This window comes from Papilio machaon, chromosome 29 (genome assembly GCF_912999745.1).
Source record: "Papilio machaon chromosome 29, ilPapMach1.1, whole genome shotgun sequence".
Lineage (NCBI taxonomy): Eukaryota > Metazoa > Arthropoda > Insecta > Lepidoptera > Papilionidae > Papilio > Papilio machaon.
Window position 1 is genome coordinate 2,633,171 of NC_060014.1, and position 18,841 is coordinate 2,652,011.

At 30.8% G+C, this 18,841-nt stretch overlaps 1 protein-coding gene across 1 annotated transcript; it reads left to right on the forward strand.

Moving 5' to 3' along the window:
* The first annotated feature begins 1,181 nt into the window (after positions 1 to 1,181).
* Positions 1,182 to 14,698, forward strand: LOC106717037 (zinc finger protein 181). The gene is made up of 16 exons (XM_045685213.1): positions 1,182 to 1,335; positions 1,769 to 1,891; positions 3,038 to 3,185; positions 3,476 to 3,573; positions 3,975 to 4,089; positions 4,432 to 4,598; positions 5,037 to 5,228; positions 8,470 to 8,558; positions 8,815 to 8,937; positions 9,710 to 9,817; positions 10,347 to 10,449; positions 11,807 to 11,928; positions 12,242 to 12,350; positions 13,163 to 13,261; positions 13,760 to 13,876; positions 14,463 to 14,698. Exons 1-16 carry the CDS (start codon positions 1,207 to 1,209, stop codon positions 14,628 to 14,630), a joined length of 2,010 nt encoding a protein of 669 aa, XP_045541169.1. The 5' UTR covers positions 1,182 to 1,206; the 3' UTR covers positions 14,631 to 14,698.
* Positions 14,699 to 18,841: the final 4,143 nt, after the last annotated feature.

The following is an 18,841-nucleotide window of genomic DNA, read 5'->3' on the forward strand; positions in this document are numbered from 1 at the left end:
CTGATCTTTAAAAACCACTGGATTGGCTAGAAGCTGTGGTATTTTGTGCCTATTTAATTTTCACCACTTTGGCTCCCGATTGATAGCGTTGTTGGAGCATCGAACTAATAATAGAGATAGAATAAGTGATAGTAACTTCAATTAGTGTTTTTGAGTCGAAAAAAAACAAAAGCTGTCATTTTCTAGCAGCGAACTATCCAACTTATATCTATAGATATCAGCAATTCCCCTGACAAATAAAAGCGAGTAATTTGTTTTAAAATGTTGAAAATAAGTAATTTTTTTTTTAAATGTGTAATTGTTACACTGACCTCTATACATGGATAGGCCATAAGCCGTGGTATTTAGTGCATATTTGATATTCTCCATTTTGGCGCTGACGACTTGAACCAGTTCTTTAACTGTGCCCTTTAAGTTCCCTTAACGTTAACTTAAAAGTGCCCGTTTAAGTTCCCTTTAGAAGGCAACTCTGGAAAGAAAAATCTGTCATTTCCGAGCAATGACAGTTCATCTTTTGGATTGTCATCTTTTACGGTACCTGAACCTTATGAAAAGACCAATTGTTTTTTAGTGCAACGGCGGCGACTCTTTGCCTAGTCCGTTTGTTCATAATCAAGGGTTTGTTGCAATTTAAGTGTTGCTAGTTGATAAATAAATAAGTATACAATTAAAAATAAGTACTACAATTTCGGTTTTTATTACTTTTTGAATTTATTACAGTTATTTGGCTATATATCGCTCATTTCTAAAAAAACATTAAATACATATATTTTTTTGTTTGCCAACACTTTATTTTTTTTAGTTTAATGTTTTAATTCTTTATGTTGTTTTGGAGAATAAAGTAGAAGAAAGAAACAAATTTTTAAATATTGTAATTCAAAAACAATAATCGAAAATCGAAAAAATTCATAAACGATTTTACTCAACTCACCTCTACTGAATTGTCAAACTAATCATCTTTCAATAGACAAACTACAACAATGATTAAAGTTTGCAGTTTGTTTTGTTATTGATACAAATTCCTTCAACTTTCACATTGTAGTTTGTGTGTGTAGCGTGTGATGTTTACTAAAATAAAACTCGTTATGTGTTTTATAAGTTCATTAAAATATATGTTTCAGTAATGAGTTGTTAAATGGCTCAAAATATATTTTCAAAATTAATTTGTTTTTAATATATAGTGTGTTAAAGAAATAAACATTTACAATGGAGTCTAAAACTGAGGCTGCAAAGAATTTGCTCTGTATGGCCTGTTTGTGTGTGGAAAAATCTTTAAAAGAATTCATATCACTTGATATTATCAAGTATTATTTGGATTGTATTAACGAAATTTCTGTAAGTATATAAAACATATTCCTTTACCCATTTATTTAAAAAAAAATAAGATGACACTATATATTATCAGATGTTTTTATACATCAATGGTTTCTGCATAGAACATTGTACGTACTTCAAGGGATAGGCAGAGATTATGAATATCCATTTTACATGGTTCTGTCCTTGTCTATATTTATACATGGTCTCACATATTAATCTTAATAATATTATAGATGGAAATGTTTGGATGGATGTATGTTACAATGTTTAACCAGAACAACTCAATGGATGTGGATGAAATTTGGCATGGATATAGAACATAGTTTGGAAGAACACATGGACTATTAATTAAGTTTTTTTTATTCCTCATGGATGGAGTCATGGACAATAGCTAGTACTCATAATAAAGATTGAAGTAAATGTTAAAAAAAATTATAATTTATTTTGGCAGCTCTGTGATATACCAAAGTCTATAACAATATGCTGGGAGTGTGAAGCAATTTTGAAGAGAGCTGTTAGCTTCAGGGAACAAGTTAAAGATTCATATCGGATACTGCAGACTTACACGAGTGAAGTAAGTACTGGGTACTAAATTATCAATCTGCCTTTATTTTTATGTGCCAGTAAATACTCTTTCATATATTTCTATGAGCTGTCATATCTAAATTCAGTCCCATCTCTGGTATATCTCTTATTGCATTTTGTTTAAACAAACACTATAGTACCATGAAGTTCTTTAAGTTATTGGCGGCAGCATAAAGAGTCCGTTGTCTGTGTTAATGTATTTAAACTTCATTCTAGCAATTTTGTAATAAAAAAAAACTTGAGAGGTGTGTTGGGACACCCGGATGGAACGAAGTTCCTTTCGATTAATTAGTAAAGGAACCAATGTTTATTCTATGAATAAAAAACTTAAGTCTTCACAAGAAGTACATTTTATTTCTATGAATTTTTGTTATATATTGTCACGTCGTTGCCATGGTTACTATAGCAAAAAGTGTCGTGACAACTTTTCGTAAGAATTTTTTCCGTCTAGCCCCCCTTTCACAACGCGCGATAAGGAACTTCGTTCCAATTACAAATGTCTTGCTTATTATTGCTTAGCGCCAAAAGCTACTTGTAACTCATTGTTGATAGAGCGGGTTTGGATTGTCCCGTATTAGCCATGTGGCCACATCTACATGTGTTGTAATTTTATTTAATTTCTCAGTTTGTTTTGCGGACCATGTGCCTGCATTAAAGTTTTATTATTATTGACTTTACAGGAATTAATTAAAGGGCTCCATAGGCATTTATGCTGTTTTTTTTTAAATGGCTATTACAGTCCACAGATAAATATGTGCTTTGTTAATAAAGTAATTTGTTTTTGGAACGAAGTTCCTTATCGCGCGTTGTGAAAGGGGGCTAGACGGAAAAAATTCTTACGAAAAGTTGTCACGACACTTTTTGCTATATCACCATGGCAGCGACGTGACAATATATAATGAAAATTCATAGAAATAAAATGTACTTTAGTTTTTTATGCATAGAATAAACATTGGTTCCTTCACTAATTAATAGAAAGGAACTTCGTTCCATCCGGGTGTCCCAACACACCTCTCAAGTTTTTTTTGTATATCAGTGGTATATTTAGTGCTTCTACCTCTCTTGATTATGCTTACATCTATAGTGTGCAAAAGGCAGTGTTTCTCGGAATTAAAAAAAAAACTTTTTTTTCTAGAATCTTGCAGAACGTCTTCTGTCAGATGTGTCTAGACCTCCTAGATTAAAAGTGGTTGTTAATAAAAATATCGATATTACACCAAAAAATGATTGGTTACAAGATTGGAGTCAATTAGATTGTGTTAAAGATGAATTGAAAATTGAAGGTAATTACCAGTGTTTGTTTATGTCACAGCCAGATTATAAACTTGGTCAGTACATAATTTGACTAGATGATAAGACCATAAATATATTTTTTTTAAACTAACAATTAATTTGCAATTAATATTGTTTCAAAGTTGGTTTAAAAATTTAGATAGTCTAATTGTATTGTATTAATGTCACAGTACATTTGTTAATTTGGTCAATTTGTAATTAGACTAGAATTAAAAATTTATTATCAAGTGTAGATAAAATATACTATTTTAATTCATACTCACTTTAATATCCTTTACAGATGACAATATAAGGAATAATTTGGAAGAGATAAACACTTTGTTATCGGATAGTTCAGATATAGACCAAGATAGACACACTGAGATCACCAATATTCAGGTATTACTATGAGTTTCTATTCTATGTTTTAACCAGGAATCCCCCAAACTATTTTGGATAAGCGACCCCTTTTCCAAAATGAACTTTTACCTCAGACCCCCCAAGGCCAAATTACCTACTTTTAAGATCAACTATTATTATTAATTCTGACTTAAGTCAATAGAAGACAGAGTGAGAATTAGCAATGCTTTAAGTTCGATGTTGACTCCAAGAGGTAGACTCAACCACTTTGGGAATCCCTGGTTTAAACACTTGTAGAAAAAAAATGTATTTCTTATCAATTTTAACCTCTTTGCATTCCGGAGTTCAAGTCCGGAGTTATAAGGAATAATATTTTTGAATCATGTGATTACAAAATAATGGTGTAAAAATACTAATGTTTGTAAATAAATTAATTTTAGAACCAGAATGAAAAGACTGATGGGACATCTCAGGACAAAGATATTGATACAAACAGACCGAAAGATTTGCAGATTGTTTGTGTTAAAGATGAATTAAAAATTGAATATGACAAAGGTATGTATCTATGTAACTGTGCGACACTAATCTTACTAATATTATAAATACGAATGTTTGGATGGATGGATTGATGTTTGTTTGAAAATATCTCCAGAACGGCTCAACAGATCTTGATGAAATTTGGCACAGATGTAGAACATAGTCTGAAAGAACACGTAGATTACTTTTTAATTTTGCGCGAATGGAGTCGCTGGCAATAGCTAGTATTGCAATCATCATGATTTCTGATATCTCATATCAGCATGCAGTAAAGGGTTGCCATATTTTAAAGTTAAAATATCATTGTTTTTTTTTTGTCACTAAGTTTTTTTATGGTAAGGCCTTTTGTCATTTTTTTTGATTTACAAGATTACTCAGACACAAAAGACACTTTATCATCAGACTGTTCCGATTTGGAACTGGACAGTGAATTACAGAAGTTCATAAGATCAAAGAAGAATATAAAAAATAAAAGAGAACGAGGTAAAGTTGTCAAAAAGGGAAAGTTAAAGGAGAGTTCTAAAAAGGTATGTTGCAGTCAGATTTTTAATTTCGACAATTTCTAATCAGACTAGATTTTATAATAATTTTTTTAAATCAACAAGTATATAAAAAAATACTAATAAATATATTCTATGTCACTCAGTGATAATGTAGCTTTCTAATGGTGAAAGAATTTTTAAGATCAGTTTAGTAGTTTTTTAGTTTATTTGTTACATAAAAAACTACATCTTTATAATTTTATTGCACATAGCTGTTGCGAGCGACTTCGTCCATGCAGAATTAAAAAAAAATCTAATAAAAAAATATAGTCTATGTCACCTGAAGATAGTGTACCTAACAATGAATTTTTCAAATCAGTTCAGTAGTTTTTGAGTTTATTTTATCAAACAAACTTTAGTTTTAATAATATTTGTATAGATCAAAAACTACTTTATTTTATAAAGTTTTTTTTTAAATTGTAGTCGAAAAAATCATTAGAAGAGAGTCGTAAGATATTAACAATTGAATTGACATACGAAGATATGTTGTTGGAAAGAGAGAAAGAAAAAGGAAGAGATGTGTTTAACAAAGCGAAGTATAAATGTGATACATGTATTATTGGATATAATAGTTACAAAACTTATAATACACATGTAACAAACAAACATAAGTCGGTAAGTATTTTTTATATATGGATGTTTATTTGAAGATATCTCCGGAACGGTTCAATGGATCTTGTTAGAATTTGACATAAATATAGAACATAGACTAATAGAGCAAGAGCCCGTGAACCCCAGACCTTCGTTATTTTATAAAAGCTGAAAGTTTGTCAGCGCATGCTCCCAACACAGGTAAGAACGATGGACTATTATGAAGTTTGGGTTACCGTGGCTTTGGCAGGTAAACGGTACTAAAGGTGTGTAAAATACCGATCTAAATTCGTCAAATTATAAAGTGTGATTTTTTGGTATTACCTTCAGAATATTATTAAAAATCACGTTATTGATTGCCAGACACTTAACATCGTGGCAACCCCTTGCCAGACACCCCTAATGTTCATGAAATTATAATTCTACTTATGTTATAGTATAAAAGCTGATTTTTATATATAATACTTAGGTAATAATTAGATGATGTTTCCTCATCAGCCAGACATTTTTGATAGTTCCAACCCCTTGCCAGACAATGATGTAGGGTCGCTGTAGGAGCGAGCGCGAGACAGTATATGTATGGTGGGTGCGAGTGAGATGGCGAGATAGGTCTATCGCGATCCCTCAATAACAGATTATAAAAAAAAAACCAAATAAATAATACTCAAAAATTTAATTAAAAATATATGAATAACATTACAAGTTATTATAGAGCAAGAGCCCGTGAACCCCAGACCTTTATTATTAGTAGTAGTAAAAGTAGTATCCATTTCAATGGAATTCTCTGCATATATTCTCTCCAATGAATCAGTATATAATTCATGTAAATGGAATTATATACTGATGACAGCGGCCATTGTTGATAATATCTTCTTCTATGATGCTACAAATTTCATTGAAAGATTCTTGGTGGTACTCTCGATAATGATGCCAATCACTTTTAACAGATATTTTCGCCAATGAAGATATTTTATTATTAAACTGAATCCTACAGTCAGTGTGATAGTATATTTTCGGATTTGCAATACTTTCCAATCTACTTAACAACTCATTATACTCTTTTTGATTTTCAATGCTAGACATTATACGAGACTGAAATTGGTTTTTATCACCTTCATGGAGTGGAAGCATTTTTGATCTCACTTGTCTCTTTTTTTTATTACAAAATAAACAATTTTTTTTACTTATACTGATTAAAATGACTAATGACTTATGACTGATGAAAAAATATTTTACCCCAGAACCTAAAAATTCTAAAAAGACTGTTGAAACAGAGCAAGAAAAAGAGCCATCTAAAGACGTAAATATATCAACAGACGATTCAATACCAGGTTCATCGCATTTGTCTGAGTTAACTGTATCACACCCACCTTCAGCTTCTCAATCATCAGAACTTCAACCTTCCCAGGCAGCTGTGGACATTCGCGGACTTGAAGAAGTGAGTGAAAATGCTAATGCAACCACAGAAGTAAATAGTTCGATTCAAGTGATACCAGTGTTGATATAAGTAAAAAAATTTGTTTATTTTGCAATAAAAAAAAGAGACAAGTGAGATCAAAAATGCTTCCACTCCATGAAGGTGATAAAAACCAATTTCAGTCTCGTATAATGTCTAGCATTGAAAATCAAAAAGAGTATAATGAGTTGTTAAGTAGATTGGAAAGTATTGCAAATCCGAAAATATACTATCACACTGACTGTAGGATTCAGTTTAATAATAAAATATCTTCATTGGCGAAAATATCTGTTAAAAGTGATTGGCATCATTATCGAGAGTACCACCAAGAATCTTTCAATGAAATTTGTAGCATCATAGAAGAAGATATTATCAACAATGGCCGCTGTCATCAGTATATAATTCCATTTACATGAATTATATACTGATTCATTGGAGAGAATATATGCAGAGAATTCCATTGAAATGGATACTACTTTTACTACTACTAATAATAAAGGTCTGGGGTTCACGGGCTCTTGCTCTATAATAACTTGTAATGTTATTCATATATTTTTAATTAAATTTTTGAGTATTATTTATTTGGTTTTTTTTTTATAATCTGTTATTGAGGGATCGCGATAGACCTATCTCGCCATCTCACTCGCACCCACCATACATATACTGTCTCGCGCTCGCTCCTACAGCGACCCTACATCATTGTCTGGCAAGGGGTTGGAACTATCAAAAATGTCTGGCTGATGAAGAAACATCATCTAATTATTACCTAAGTATTATATATAAAAATCAGCTTTTATACTATAACATAAGTAGAATTATAATTTCATGAACATTAGGGGTGTCTGGCAAGGGGTTGCCACGATGTTAAGTGTCTGGCAATCAATAACGTGATTTTTAATAATATTCTGAAGGTAATACCAAAAAATCACACTTTATAATTTGACGAATTTAGATCGGTATTTTACACACCTTTAGTACCGTTTACCTGCCAAAGCCACGGTAACCCAAACTTCATAATAGTCCATCGTTCTTACCTGTGTTGGGAGCATGCGCTGACAAACTTTCAGCTTTTATAAAATAACGAAGGTCTGGGGTTCACGGGCTCTTAGACTATAAAAGAGAGCATCGGTGACTGAGGTTAAGCACTTGACTTGCAATCTGCAAGTCCTGGATTCGAATCCCGCCATGTATCAATGTGTTTTTCTATTTACATATGTACATATATCTGACGTTCTTACTGTGAAGTAAAACATTGTGATGCTGCACATATCTGAGAAGAAATTCAATGATATGTGTGAAGTCACTATACTTCACTGTGGTTGACTATGACATAGTCATCTCTAACTTAGGGTAGACTCTGAGACACTTAGTGGGGATGTATAGTGAGCTGATGATAGTTTGAAAGAACACATAGGCTACTTATTTAGTTTTTTTTAAATTATATAATACTAAATGTTTACTTTTCTAGAAGCTTTTATTTAGTTTAATATGCTCCGATGTTTGTCATAAAATCTTACAAATTAAAGATCAACTTCTCGTTTACTGATTGATGTGAAATTTTGTATAAATGTGTAAATTGTGTGATAATACAATATTATGATGACATGGTGATGATCTGATGATGGAACTGGAAGGTGGTCATAGGAACTTTGCTATGAAATTACACAACCTTATCGAGTTTGGGCTCATTTGACTCGTCTTGATGATTAGTTTGACTTTTTTTTAATTCTCAGTTTTTTTTAATTAACAAAAATATAATAAAAAATTTGTTTTTTTAAAGGATTTTTCTTATTTTTTTTATACTATCAGGATATAGGTAAGCACAGATGTCCTATATGCAGTGTTTTACTTTCTTCGGTTGAATCTTTTACTGAACATTGTAAAAGACATTTTAGGAGGTAAGTTATATTTTTATCTGTATTTATATATATCTGTGCGTTTCCACTATGGCAACACTTGTATAAAAACATTTTGTCAACCAACGATAATTTTTTTTGAAATAAAAAAAATTATAAAATTATTAGTTTCTTAGCCTTTTTTTAATTAGAGAAGACTAAAGTTTTAATTTCAATTCCTTTTTTTATCTTTATTAATTAGCATTTGGTCTATAAATATAGATGGTTGTTATATTTAATCTGTATTTACCGACCATAGATACGAGTGCGGGATCTGTCAGAAACGTACCATAGACAAGAAGGCGATAGAGCAGCATTATTATACAACGCATGAGATATCTTTAAAGGAATATCAATGTAATCTGTGCGGGAAGATATCTAAGTATGTTTTTTTAATTTTACTATTTAATTTTTCTTTTTAATTGACTGACAGAGGGAGAAGTTTTTGAAGCTTTTTTTTTGTGACTGAGTCACTATTTTGCCTAAAGCATTTACATATTCAAAAGGTTTGAAGTGGTCGGGCTCAGATTGTGCTTAGTTCTTCGTTTTAGGCTCAAGGGCTACCTAAAGAGCCTCTGCTAGGGCTTGTACTTCGTTTTACCGGAATAGGAGTTTTTCTCTGGAATCTTTATATATCTAAAAGAAAGTCATGTTAGTTACACTATTTATAACAGAAGATCGGTCGAACTGATTTAGCTGAAAATTGATGGGGAGGTAGCTTAGAACTAGGAGACGGACATAGGAACTTTTTTATCTTGTATGCATTTTTTTATTCGTTTTTTAAAGCTAGTATAATATACTTTATGACACTCAGGGAAAGTGCATGAATTAAGTGACACCTCACTCGTTAAAATCTGTTCAGTTGTTTCGGATACAATGTAATTCACAGACATACAAACTTAGACATAAAAACAAAGTTAAACGCGAATATTACCCTCTTGTCAGTCGGATAAAAAAAATCTAGCTTATATTTTCGAACCAGGATAAGCGAGAAACTCTTTAAGAGAAATCTCTATAAGCGAGAAATCGCGATCTCTTGAACTCTCGCTTATCCAGGTTTGACTGTACAATGTCACGTAGTTCCAAAGCATGGTGGAATAATTTCTTAAAAATATGTTTGTTTTGTTCATAATAATTTCAATTTACTTTGACAGTTCAATAGACAGCCATCGCTACCATAGAGACAGTCACAAATCTAGAGTTCAGTGCACAGATTGTGAGAAGACATTTAGTCATAGAGCGGGCCTCGTCAACCATAGACTGTGAGTATTTAAAATTAATGATTGTCTCTTGCAGCTCGGTCTCTATGTCTTTAATTAGTGAATGAAGTGAACTAGCGTTCACAAATGAATGAAATGAAGTTGCGTTCAAAAGTGTATGATATGAACGGATAGTTTAGTTTTAGTTTTAGATATCAGCGCTTATTTCTGAAAAGTAATAAGCACAATGCTGAGTAAAGGCCTTGTCCATTCAGCATTGCAAACCTAGTAGGAACTTTAATTTTTTATACTTGTTAATATGTACATGCCTGTTGCTTTTTTATATATATAGTTTTGTGTTTTTCCCTCCCTTCAGCATGTTTGTTATTTTTTTATTTATATTACATTATTATTGTTTTCTTTCCAATTATTGTTTGCTTTCTGAATGGATTAAATGAGTTTTTTATTATTATTATTATTATTTAATGAAGCAAGTGTATACATGAAACTTAATTTATCACTTTATTTATTTATTTTTTTGTGTAACACCGCACTTCGTCAGTTTATAAACTATCGGTATATATGTTTCCAGAGCGGTACACGAATTACAAAACACATTCCCTTGTACAATATGTGATAAAGTATTTCGTTGGAGGACTAGTTTGAAACGACATCTCGAAAAACATGATACTAAGGTAGTTTATTATATTATATATAATTGTTATTAATTAAATGGGACTTTATTAACAAAAAAAAAAACTTGAGAGGTGTGTTGGGACACCCGGATGGAACGAAGTTCCTTTCTATTAATTAGTGAAGGAACCAATGTTTATTCTATGAATAAAAAACTTAAGTCTTCACAAGAAGTACATTTTATTTCTATGAATTTTCGTTATATATTGTCACGTCGTTAACATACTTACTATAGCAAAAAGTATCGTGACAACTTTTCCTAAGAATTTTTTCCGTCTAGCCCCCTTTCACAACGCGCGATAAGGAACTTCGTTCCAAAAACACTGAATACTCTATGACACTCAGGGAAAGAATCCCAATCGAATGACACCTCACTTGTCAAAATCTGTTCAGGCGTTTAGGCTGTAGGTTGTCACAAAAGAACCTACATACATACAAATCTACATACATAAAAACGGATGAGTCAGGTAGGTAAATAAAATCGACTGAACCCATTTCATGCCACGGTAATACAAATGTAATGACACCTGACACTTTAGAATTTAGATTAAGGCATCCATTGACTGACAAATTTATCTGACTTGATGGAGTTTTCTTAAAAGTAAATGGGAAAGGAGAAGTGGGATTGACGAAGAAGGGGACGCATAGGAAGTTGAAATATCCTCTTTCTGTGAGTTCCCTACTCTGACTATTAGAGATAGGCAACGCATCTGCAATTGTGGAGGTCTATGAGCAGTCGCTTCGCCATTTCCGCGAATTCAAGTAGTAGCTTGCTGGTTTGCTACAGTATGATGTGAAAAAAAAACTAAATTACAAAAACTCATTAGTAACTGTCAATGTCACAAAATCCTTGTCGTACTGATAAACCGACAAGTTATCTATCCCAGGGAGATAGACTGTTATCGCGGTTCTGACATAAAATATTGTTAGGACTGTTGAGGGTAGTCTCACAAAAGGTTTTATAAGGTCGCATGCGCTGCTGCTCGAGGCAGTCTCTTCCCATCCGTCATTGCGGAACGTCTGACATTTTTGTTTATTTACGTTCGGCTTGAGTTTATACTACAGCGAGGATTATTATGAAGTAGAGTTAAATTCATTATTTCGCTGTTAGTTTAATTCTTTTAAAATACTTTTGCATCAAATATCTTATAATATATATATATATATATATATATATATATATATATATAACATACTTATTTAACATACATAGAAAATGATAGGCTACACGACAAGGATCTTGTGACATTGACAGAGGAGAGCTAATAACCTATTGTAGTTTAATTTCAAGGTGGGGCTTCCTTGTCAGATAAAGTTGTCAGTCTATTTACCTTGTCATGTCTTCTATTTTTGTTACAGACAAAGGCGACAAATAGTGGGGCAGCTTTTTGTGTCACTTGTAGTATAGAATTCTCATCAATATGTTCCTACAAGAGACATTTACGTAATAGTTTAAAACATGTATCAAGAGATCAACTAAAGTAGGTCATTTAAACATATAATAATAGAAATCCATTGCAGTGACATTTTTATTATATATTTACATACCTTTTATTCTTTATAGACGAGAACAGAGGCATCAATAACATAAAAACATTTAATTTATTTTAAAAAATGTGTTTGGCTCAAATTAACTCAAAAACTACTTAGCCGATTTATCTTTCTGTTCAAATAACCTTATAATAATGTAGGAAAATATTTTCTTTTGGCATGAAATCTTGAAAAACTAACTTGTTTCTACTAATAAAACTCAAAAACTATTAAACTACATAGATTATAAAATGTATTTTTCAGATTTATATGCGACCATTGTAATAAACGTTTCGCGGACAAAACTAAACTTAGAGATCATATAGAAGATAAACATTTACATAAAGTATATAATTGTCATATATGTAATAAGGTAATATAACTTATATACTTATTACATAGCCTTTCGTACATAAGGCTTTTCCTCACCGAAATTCATATATGTTCGGGTTGAATCACGATTTTTTCCTTCACAATGTACATATTGTAATTCGAAATACACATTAGTACATAACGGGATTCGAACCTATGACCTGCAGATTGCAAGTCAAGTGCTTAACTCCTGAGCCACAGACACTCATATATAGTACTAATTAATATAGTTAGTGACTATTTTACATGTGTACAATTTAATTTATACATGCCTTTAATTAGTATACAGTTCCAAAAAGTATCAGTGATTTTTTTTTTGGCGTGATTTAATAAATCTTATTAATATTATAAATGTGAAAGCTTAGATAGATGGATGGATGGATAATTTGTTGGAAGGTATCTCTGGAACAAATAGAGTAGAGATAGATAGAATATTGTCTGGAACACACAGGCTACTTATAAAGTTAAAATAAAAGGAGGAGGCCTAATTTTAGTCATCTTCCCCTTCCTTATTAGGAAAGGATGGGAAGAGGAAGTGGATTTGGCGGAAGAGGGGACACATAGGAAGGAGAAATAACCTCTTTCTGTGCGTCCTCTTCTCCGTTGATTAAAGGTAGGCAACACATCTGCATTTGCGGATGTCTATGGGCAACGGTCGCCTTGCTATTTCGGCGAATCCAGTTTGCTCGTTTGTCACATTTTGATATAAAAAATAAATAAAAATAAAACAAATAGCTGTAGAAGTCCTCTACCTCCATGAAGTTTTCGAGTCGTCCATTAAGAATCACCCTGTATATGTAATGTTATTTTCAGGCTACAAAGAATCGAGTTGGTCTAGATCAACATATAAGATATGTACATCGGGACAGACCTAATAATAAAATGTGTCATTACTGTGGCAAAGGATTTCCTGTATGTATAATTATTAATTTTATATATAGAAGAAAATGTAATTTGTTCAAAATGAACTCAAAAACTACTTATTAAATTTTCATAATTTAAAATAAACTTACCATTTCTTCCTGAAAAACTCAAAAACTACTCGTTTAATTTTCATATTTAAAAATAAACTCAGTATTTGTTCCTGTATAACTAAAAAACTACTCGTTAAATTTTCATATTTAAAAATAAACTCAGTACTTGTTCCTGTAAAACTCAAAAACTACTCGTTTAATTTTTAAATTTGAAAATAAACAGTTTTTCCTGAAAAACTTAAAAACTACTAACACTGATTCTTGTCAATTTCAAAGTTAACAAATAATAGCGTGTATTTTTTATTTCAGACTAAATTAAAATGATATTTTCTTTTCGTACAGTTATTTCATCAATAAAAATCTAGGGCCTCGAGCATGTCCTATGTAAGGGCCCTATAATATTTAAATATAGTTTATATGTATGTATTTATTTCAGACTAAAGTTCAGTTAGAATCTCATATTCGTACACATACAGGGGAGAGACCTTTCATATGTGAATACTGTCCTACGACATTTTCACAGAAATCTAATTTATATAAACATAACAGACAGGTAAGAATATACTGGTCGCCTATTTGTCGAAATTCGCCTATAGTTCATAATCAAAGATTTCTTTTTATTTAAAAACTAGCTTTTACCGGCGACTCCGTTCGCGCGGAATAAAAAAAATGCACACAAGATAAAAAAGTTCCTATGTCCGTCTCCTAGTTCTAAGCTACCTCCCCATCAATTTTCAGCTAAATCAGTTCGACCTATCTTGAGTTATAAATAGTGTAACTAACACCACTTTCTGACTATATATATAAGATAATTTTATGTTCTTCTCCAAGTTTAATTTAAGTATGTCAAAGACATTCATTACTTTCCGTTTGTTCTAAAAAAGTGTACAAATATGATGATATATAAAAAGGAAAGATTTGTTTGTTTGTTTGTTTGCATCGAATAGACTCAAAAACTACTGAACTGATTTGAATTTCTTTCACTGTTGTGAAGCTACACTAATCCCTTAGTGACTTACTATATTTATACTAGGTTTTTTTTAATTCCGCGCGGAAGAAGTCACGAGTAACTGCTAGTTTCTATGAAATAGAGTAACTACTAGTTTTCATGTTTTTATGAAAAAAAAATATATTTTCAGGTACATTTAAACATTAAAACTAAAAGATACAATATCTGTAAGAAGAGAAAAGAAGATAAAAAAGATGTATATCCTTCGACGGAAGAAAAAGTAAATGAATTACAGAAGAGTTGTCCTGAATTATTTCTTGGTAAAGGAAATTCTGAACAATTTATTGTCAGTTGGTGATATCACTTGCCATTATTGTATTATAAAGGTGTCAGATTCATTTGACACGATTGGTAATAGATGTTAAATTATGTGACATATTTGGTAATATAAAAATATATTTGATATTTGGTAATATTCAAATATATTTGACTTTTAGTAATATTCAAATATATGTGACATATTTGGTAATATTAAAATATATGTGTCACATTTGGTAATATTAAAATATATGTGACACATTTGGTAATATTCAAATATATTTGACTTTTAGTAATATTCAAATATATGTGACATATTTGGTAATATTAAAATATATGTGTCACATTTGGTAATATTAAAATATATGTGACACATTTGGTAATAAATCTATAATCAAATTGGTAATAAATCTAGTCGATATCATACAATTGGTAATAAATGTCAAAGTTAGATGACAAGATTGGTAACATATTTCAAATCTATGTGACACATTTGGTAATAATTGACAAATTTAGTAATTTTAATCAAATCTATATCTGCGCTTCTCTGCGCCAGTAAGAGACTCATTTACTTCTGTCACAAAATATTAAAATAAACAGACATAGAAAATAATAGAAATGACATGACAGAGTACGACAAGGTTATTGTGACATTGACAGGGGGGCGCTAGTGTGCTGACATAATTTAGTTTGACTTATACCCATCGGGTGAGATTAGCCTTGTTGGTAATGAGAGAGAGAAATGTCTTGAGATTTTATAAAATATAAATTTGTAACCTCTGTCTATCCTAAATATGTAATATATTTTGACATATTAATAAACGTATTATAAGAATTTAATGAAATTATTTCTATTTAATTATATATGTAGAGTCGAATTCAATGGAAATGAGAAATTATTTACGCATGTCAAACTGACATTGACATTTCTTGTCTATGGATTTATTAATTGACTAGCTGTCGCCCGCGACTCTGTCCGCGCGCAGTTAAAAAAAAATGAAATATAGATGTTGTCCGATTCTCAGACCTACTGAATATGCTCACAAAATTTCATGAGAATCGGTCAAGACGTTTCGGAGGAGTACGGGAACGAAAACTGTGACACGAGAATTTTATATATTAGATATAAACATGTCTGTTTTTAATAAATCTGTTAGACAGGTTTGTTATAATTTGTCATTTGTATTGAAATCGATAAATAAATGACTTATTTTTACTTCTCTAATACTCATATATTGTATAAATAAAATTAATACGTAAACAAAATTAGTTTTATTTCAATCATTACGTATTTGAGGAAAAATATAGAAATGTCACATTTAATTCACAAAAACTTCGAATACTAGATATATAACCTACTAGCTGTCGACCGCGACTTTGTCTGTGGGGAAACAAAAAAAAAAGTAGTCTATGTGTTATTCCAGACTATGTTCTACATCTGTGACAAATTTCATCAAGATCTGTTGAGACATTCTGGAGATATCTTCAAACAAACATACATCTAAACATTCACATTTATAATATTAGTAAGATATATGGAGTGTTTCATACAAGTTTGATGTCATTTGAGTTTGTAATTGACAGCACTGAGGAACTTTACTTTAACAAAAGGCCACTGCCGAGTCTTTTTCGCCTTACTGTGCTCCAGATTAGATGTCTATAGGTTTATCTATGGGTAGAATTTTATTAATATTCTATTAGTTAAAGATAATATCCATACATTTAAAAAAATTTGAGTGTCAGTTAGTAACGAAGCCAAACCAATTTTTAAGTTTTTTATTCGTCTGTTTCTAAAACCGATTTTGTTCAGAGTAATCTCTGAAACGGGTTTACCGATTTTGATAGGGCTTTTACTGGAAGGTAGCTACATCATACATACAAGCATACATATGCAGAAGTAACTTAGGATATTTTTTATTCAAGACTTTTGATGAAGTGGCCGGCGATCACTAGTCCTATTATTTTTATTATACTAATTATACTTATTATACTATACTAATATTATAAATGCGAAAGTAACTCTGTCTGTTTGCGTCGCTTTCACGCCAAAACTACTGAACCGATTTAAATAAAATTTGGTACACAGATAGTCTAGATCCTGAGAAAGGACATAGGGTACTTTTTTAACGCGAAAAAGGGGTTGAAAGTTGGGGTGGTCGTATGGTTTACAGTTTGAAGATTGAAACTTATTTTTTAAGAACTTATTTGATATGAATAAATATGACATTGAAAGTTCGTAAAAGTTTTACCCTTAAGGATGTAAAATAGGGGTAAATAGGGGATAAGAGATGCAAGTTTGTACTTGAATATACATATAAAGTTTACGTGTATGTTTTGTAAGATTAATAAGTTTTGTTCTAACATTTTATAATTTTAAGTAAAATAGTTAACCTGAGTCATCAAAAATAATACCCGAAGAAAGTTCACGCAGACGAAGTTATGCACAGTTAGTAATAAATAAAACTTCATATCCTTGAAAAAATCTTTTTATTCACAGGACAGACAATTTTAATTAGCTAGAGCTTCAGCTATACCTGAAAAAGGTAACAATTTATAACAAAAACATTACACTTTTGTACTAAACGTATTAAGTATTTAATATTTTTTGTTACCTTAAATCTGGGTTTCGTCTGCAGTGACATTTGTATTGACACATATTGCCGTCCCTTTCAATCACTTTGACAAAACAAAGACAACAATATGTATTAATACAATTGTCATTGCAATCGAATCCTACAATATATTATATAAAAAAAATCGTTATTTACTTACTTTTTGCATCGTCTTTCGCTTCTTTAATAATATCGCTTATAACTGTTAAAGAATAATAAATTGTTTATTGGATTGAAAAGTCAATAATAAATTTCAAATATTTTATCTTTGGTCACCATCTTTATCTATGGCAACAATTTTATTAAATTTTTTTTTCATTAATGCGAATGTGTGATGGATTTTTATTAATGGCTGAACGTATCTAAATGGAATTTGGAAGACAGATTACAGTTTGGAATAATACATAGGCTACACAACTCAGTTTATTTTTTATAACTGTCACGCGCATCTACGTCCGCGCGGAATTAAAAAAAAACTTAATAAGTAGCCTATGTGTTCTTCCAGATTATGTCCTGTGCTAAATTTCATCAAGATCCGTTGAACCGTTCGGGACATACCTACAAACAAACATCCAACTAAACATTCGCATTTAGTAAGATTTCATACGAATAAAGACGCGGGCGACAGCTAGAATAATAAAACTGTAGTTTTTGAGTGAAAAATCTTTTTCTCTGTAGTCACTAATAAAATGTATCTAAGGGTTGTTATTGAACCAAATAAGTAAATAAAAATAAAACTAAACAAGTAGTTTTTAAGTTTATACGATAACAGATACAATCTTACTCTTACTAATATTATAAATGCGAATGTTTGAATGGATGTATGTTTGTAAGAAGGTATCTTCAGAACGGCTGCATAGATCTTACTGAAATTTGGCATTGATGTAGAAAACAATCTGCAAGAACACATAGTCTACTTATTAAGTTTTTTTTTTTGTTTCCCCGCAGACGGAGTCGCGGGCGACAGTTAGTTTTAATAATAAATATAAAAACTTACCATCAGCAGCTTCCTGCACCACCTCTGTGAGTTTTTTAAATATATTGAATAAAAAATATTGAACTATATATATGGATATAGGTAATGTGTTGTTAACTATAAGGAATATAATATATATATATTTTTTTATATTTAAGAATTTTTTGCACAACAATATTCTAAGATTTTTTATTTCAATATCACAGTAATTAACCTTAAAAATAAAACAATACGTTACCAATTTCAATAGCAATTACTCACCAGTAAGAGAATTCAAAATGGCGTCGGCTGAAATTGTCAAATGTTAATTACTGATTAAAAAAAAATACAATTCAAAATGGTTGCATAGCCAAAAGCATTTTTAGACTACATCATATTTTAAAAATTAAACACTAAATTATATTTTACACGTTCACTGCGGTACAAGTTTTAAATTTAATTAATAAGGATGAAAATTTACGAAGGAGTACAACTTTATAACTTTTTACCTTCATCCATTAAAAATGTAAGTTCATGTTATCAATTTAAATCAAAGACTGGCTCAATACATTTTAGATTTGTTGTAAAAAAGTAAATTGACAACTAAAACGACGACCCTATTGTATTATGTATAGTGGTACAATATTGTTTTCATGTAAGTGACTTTTTGTTTGTCTTTTTTTA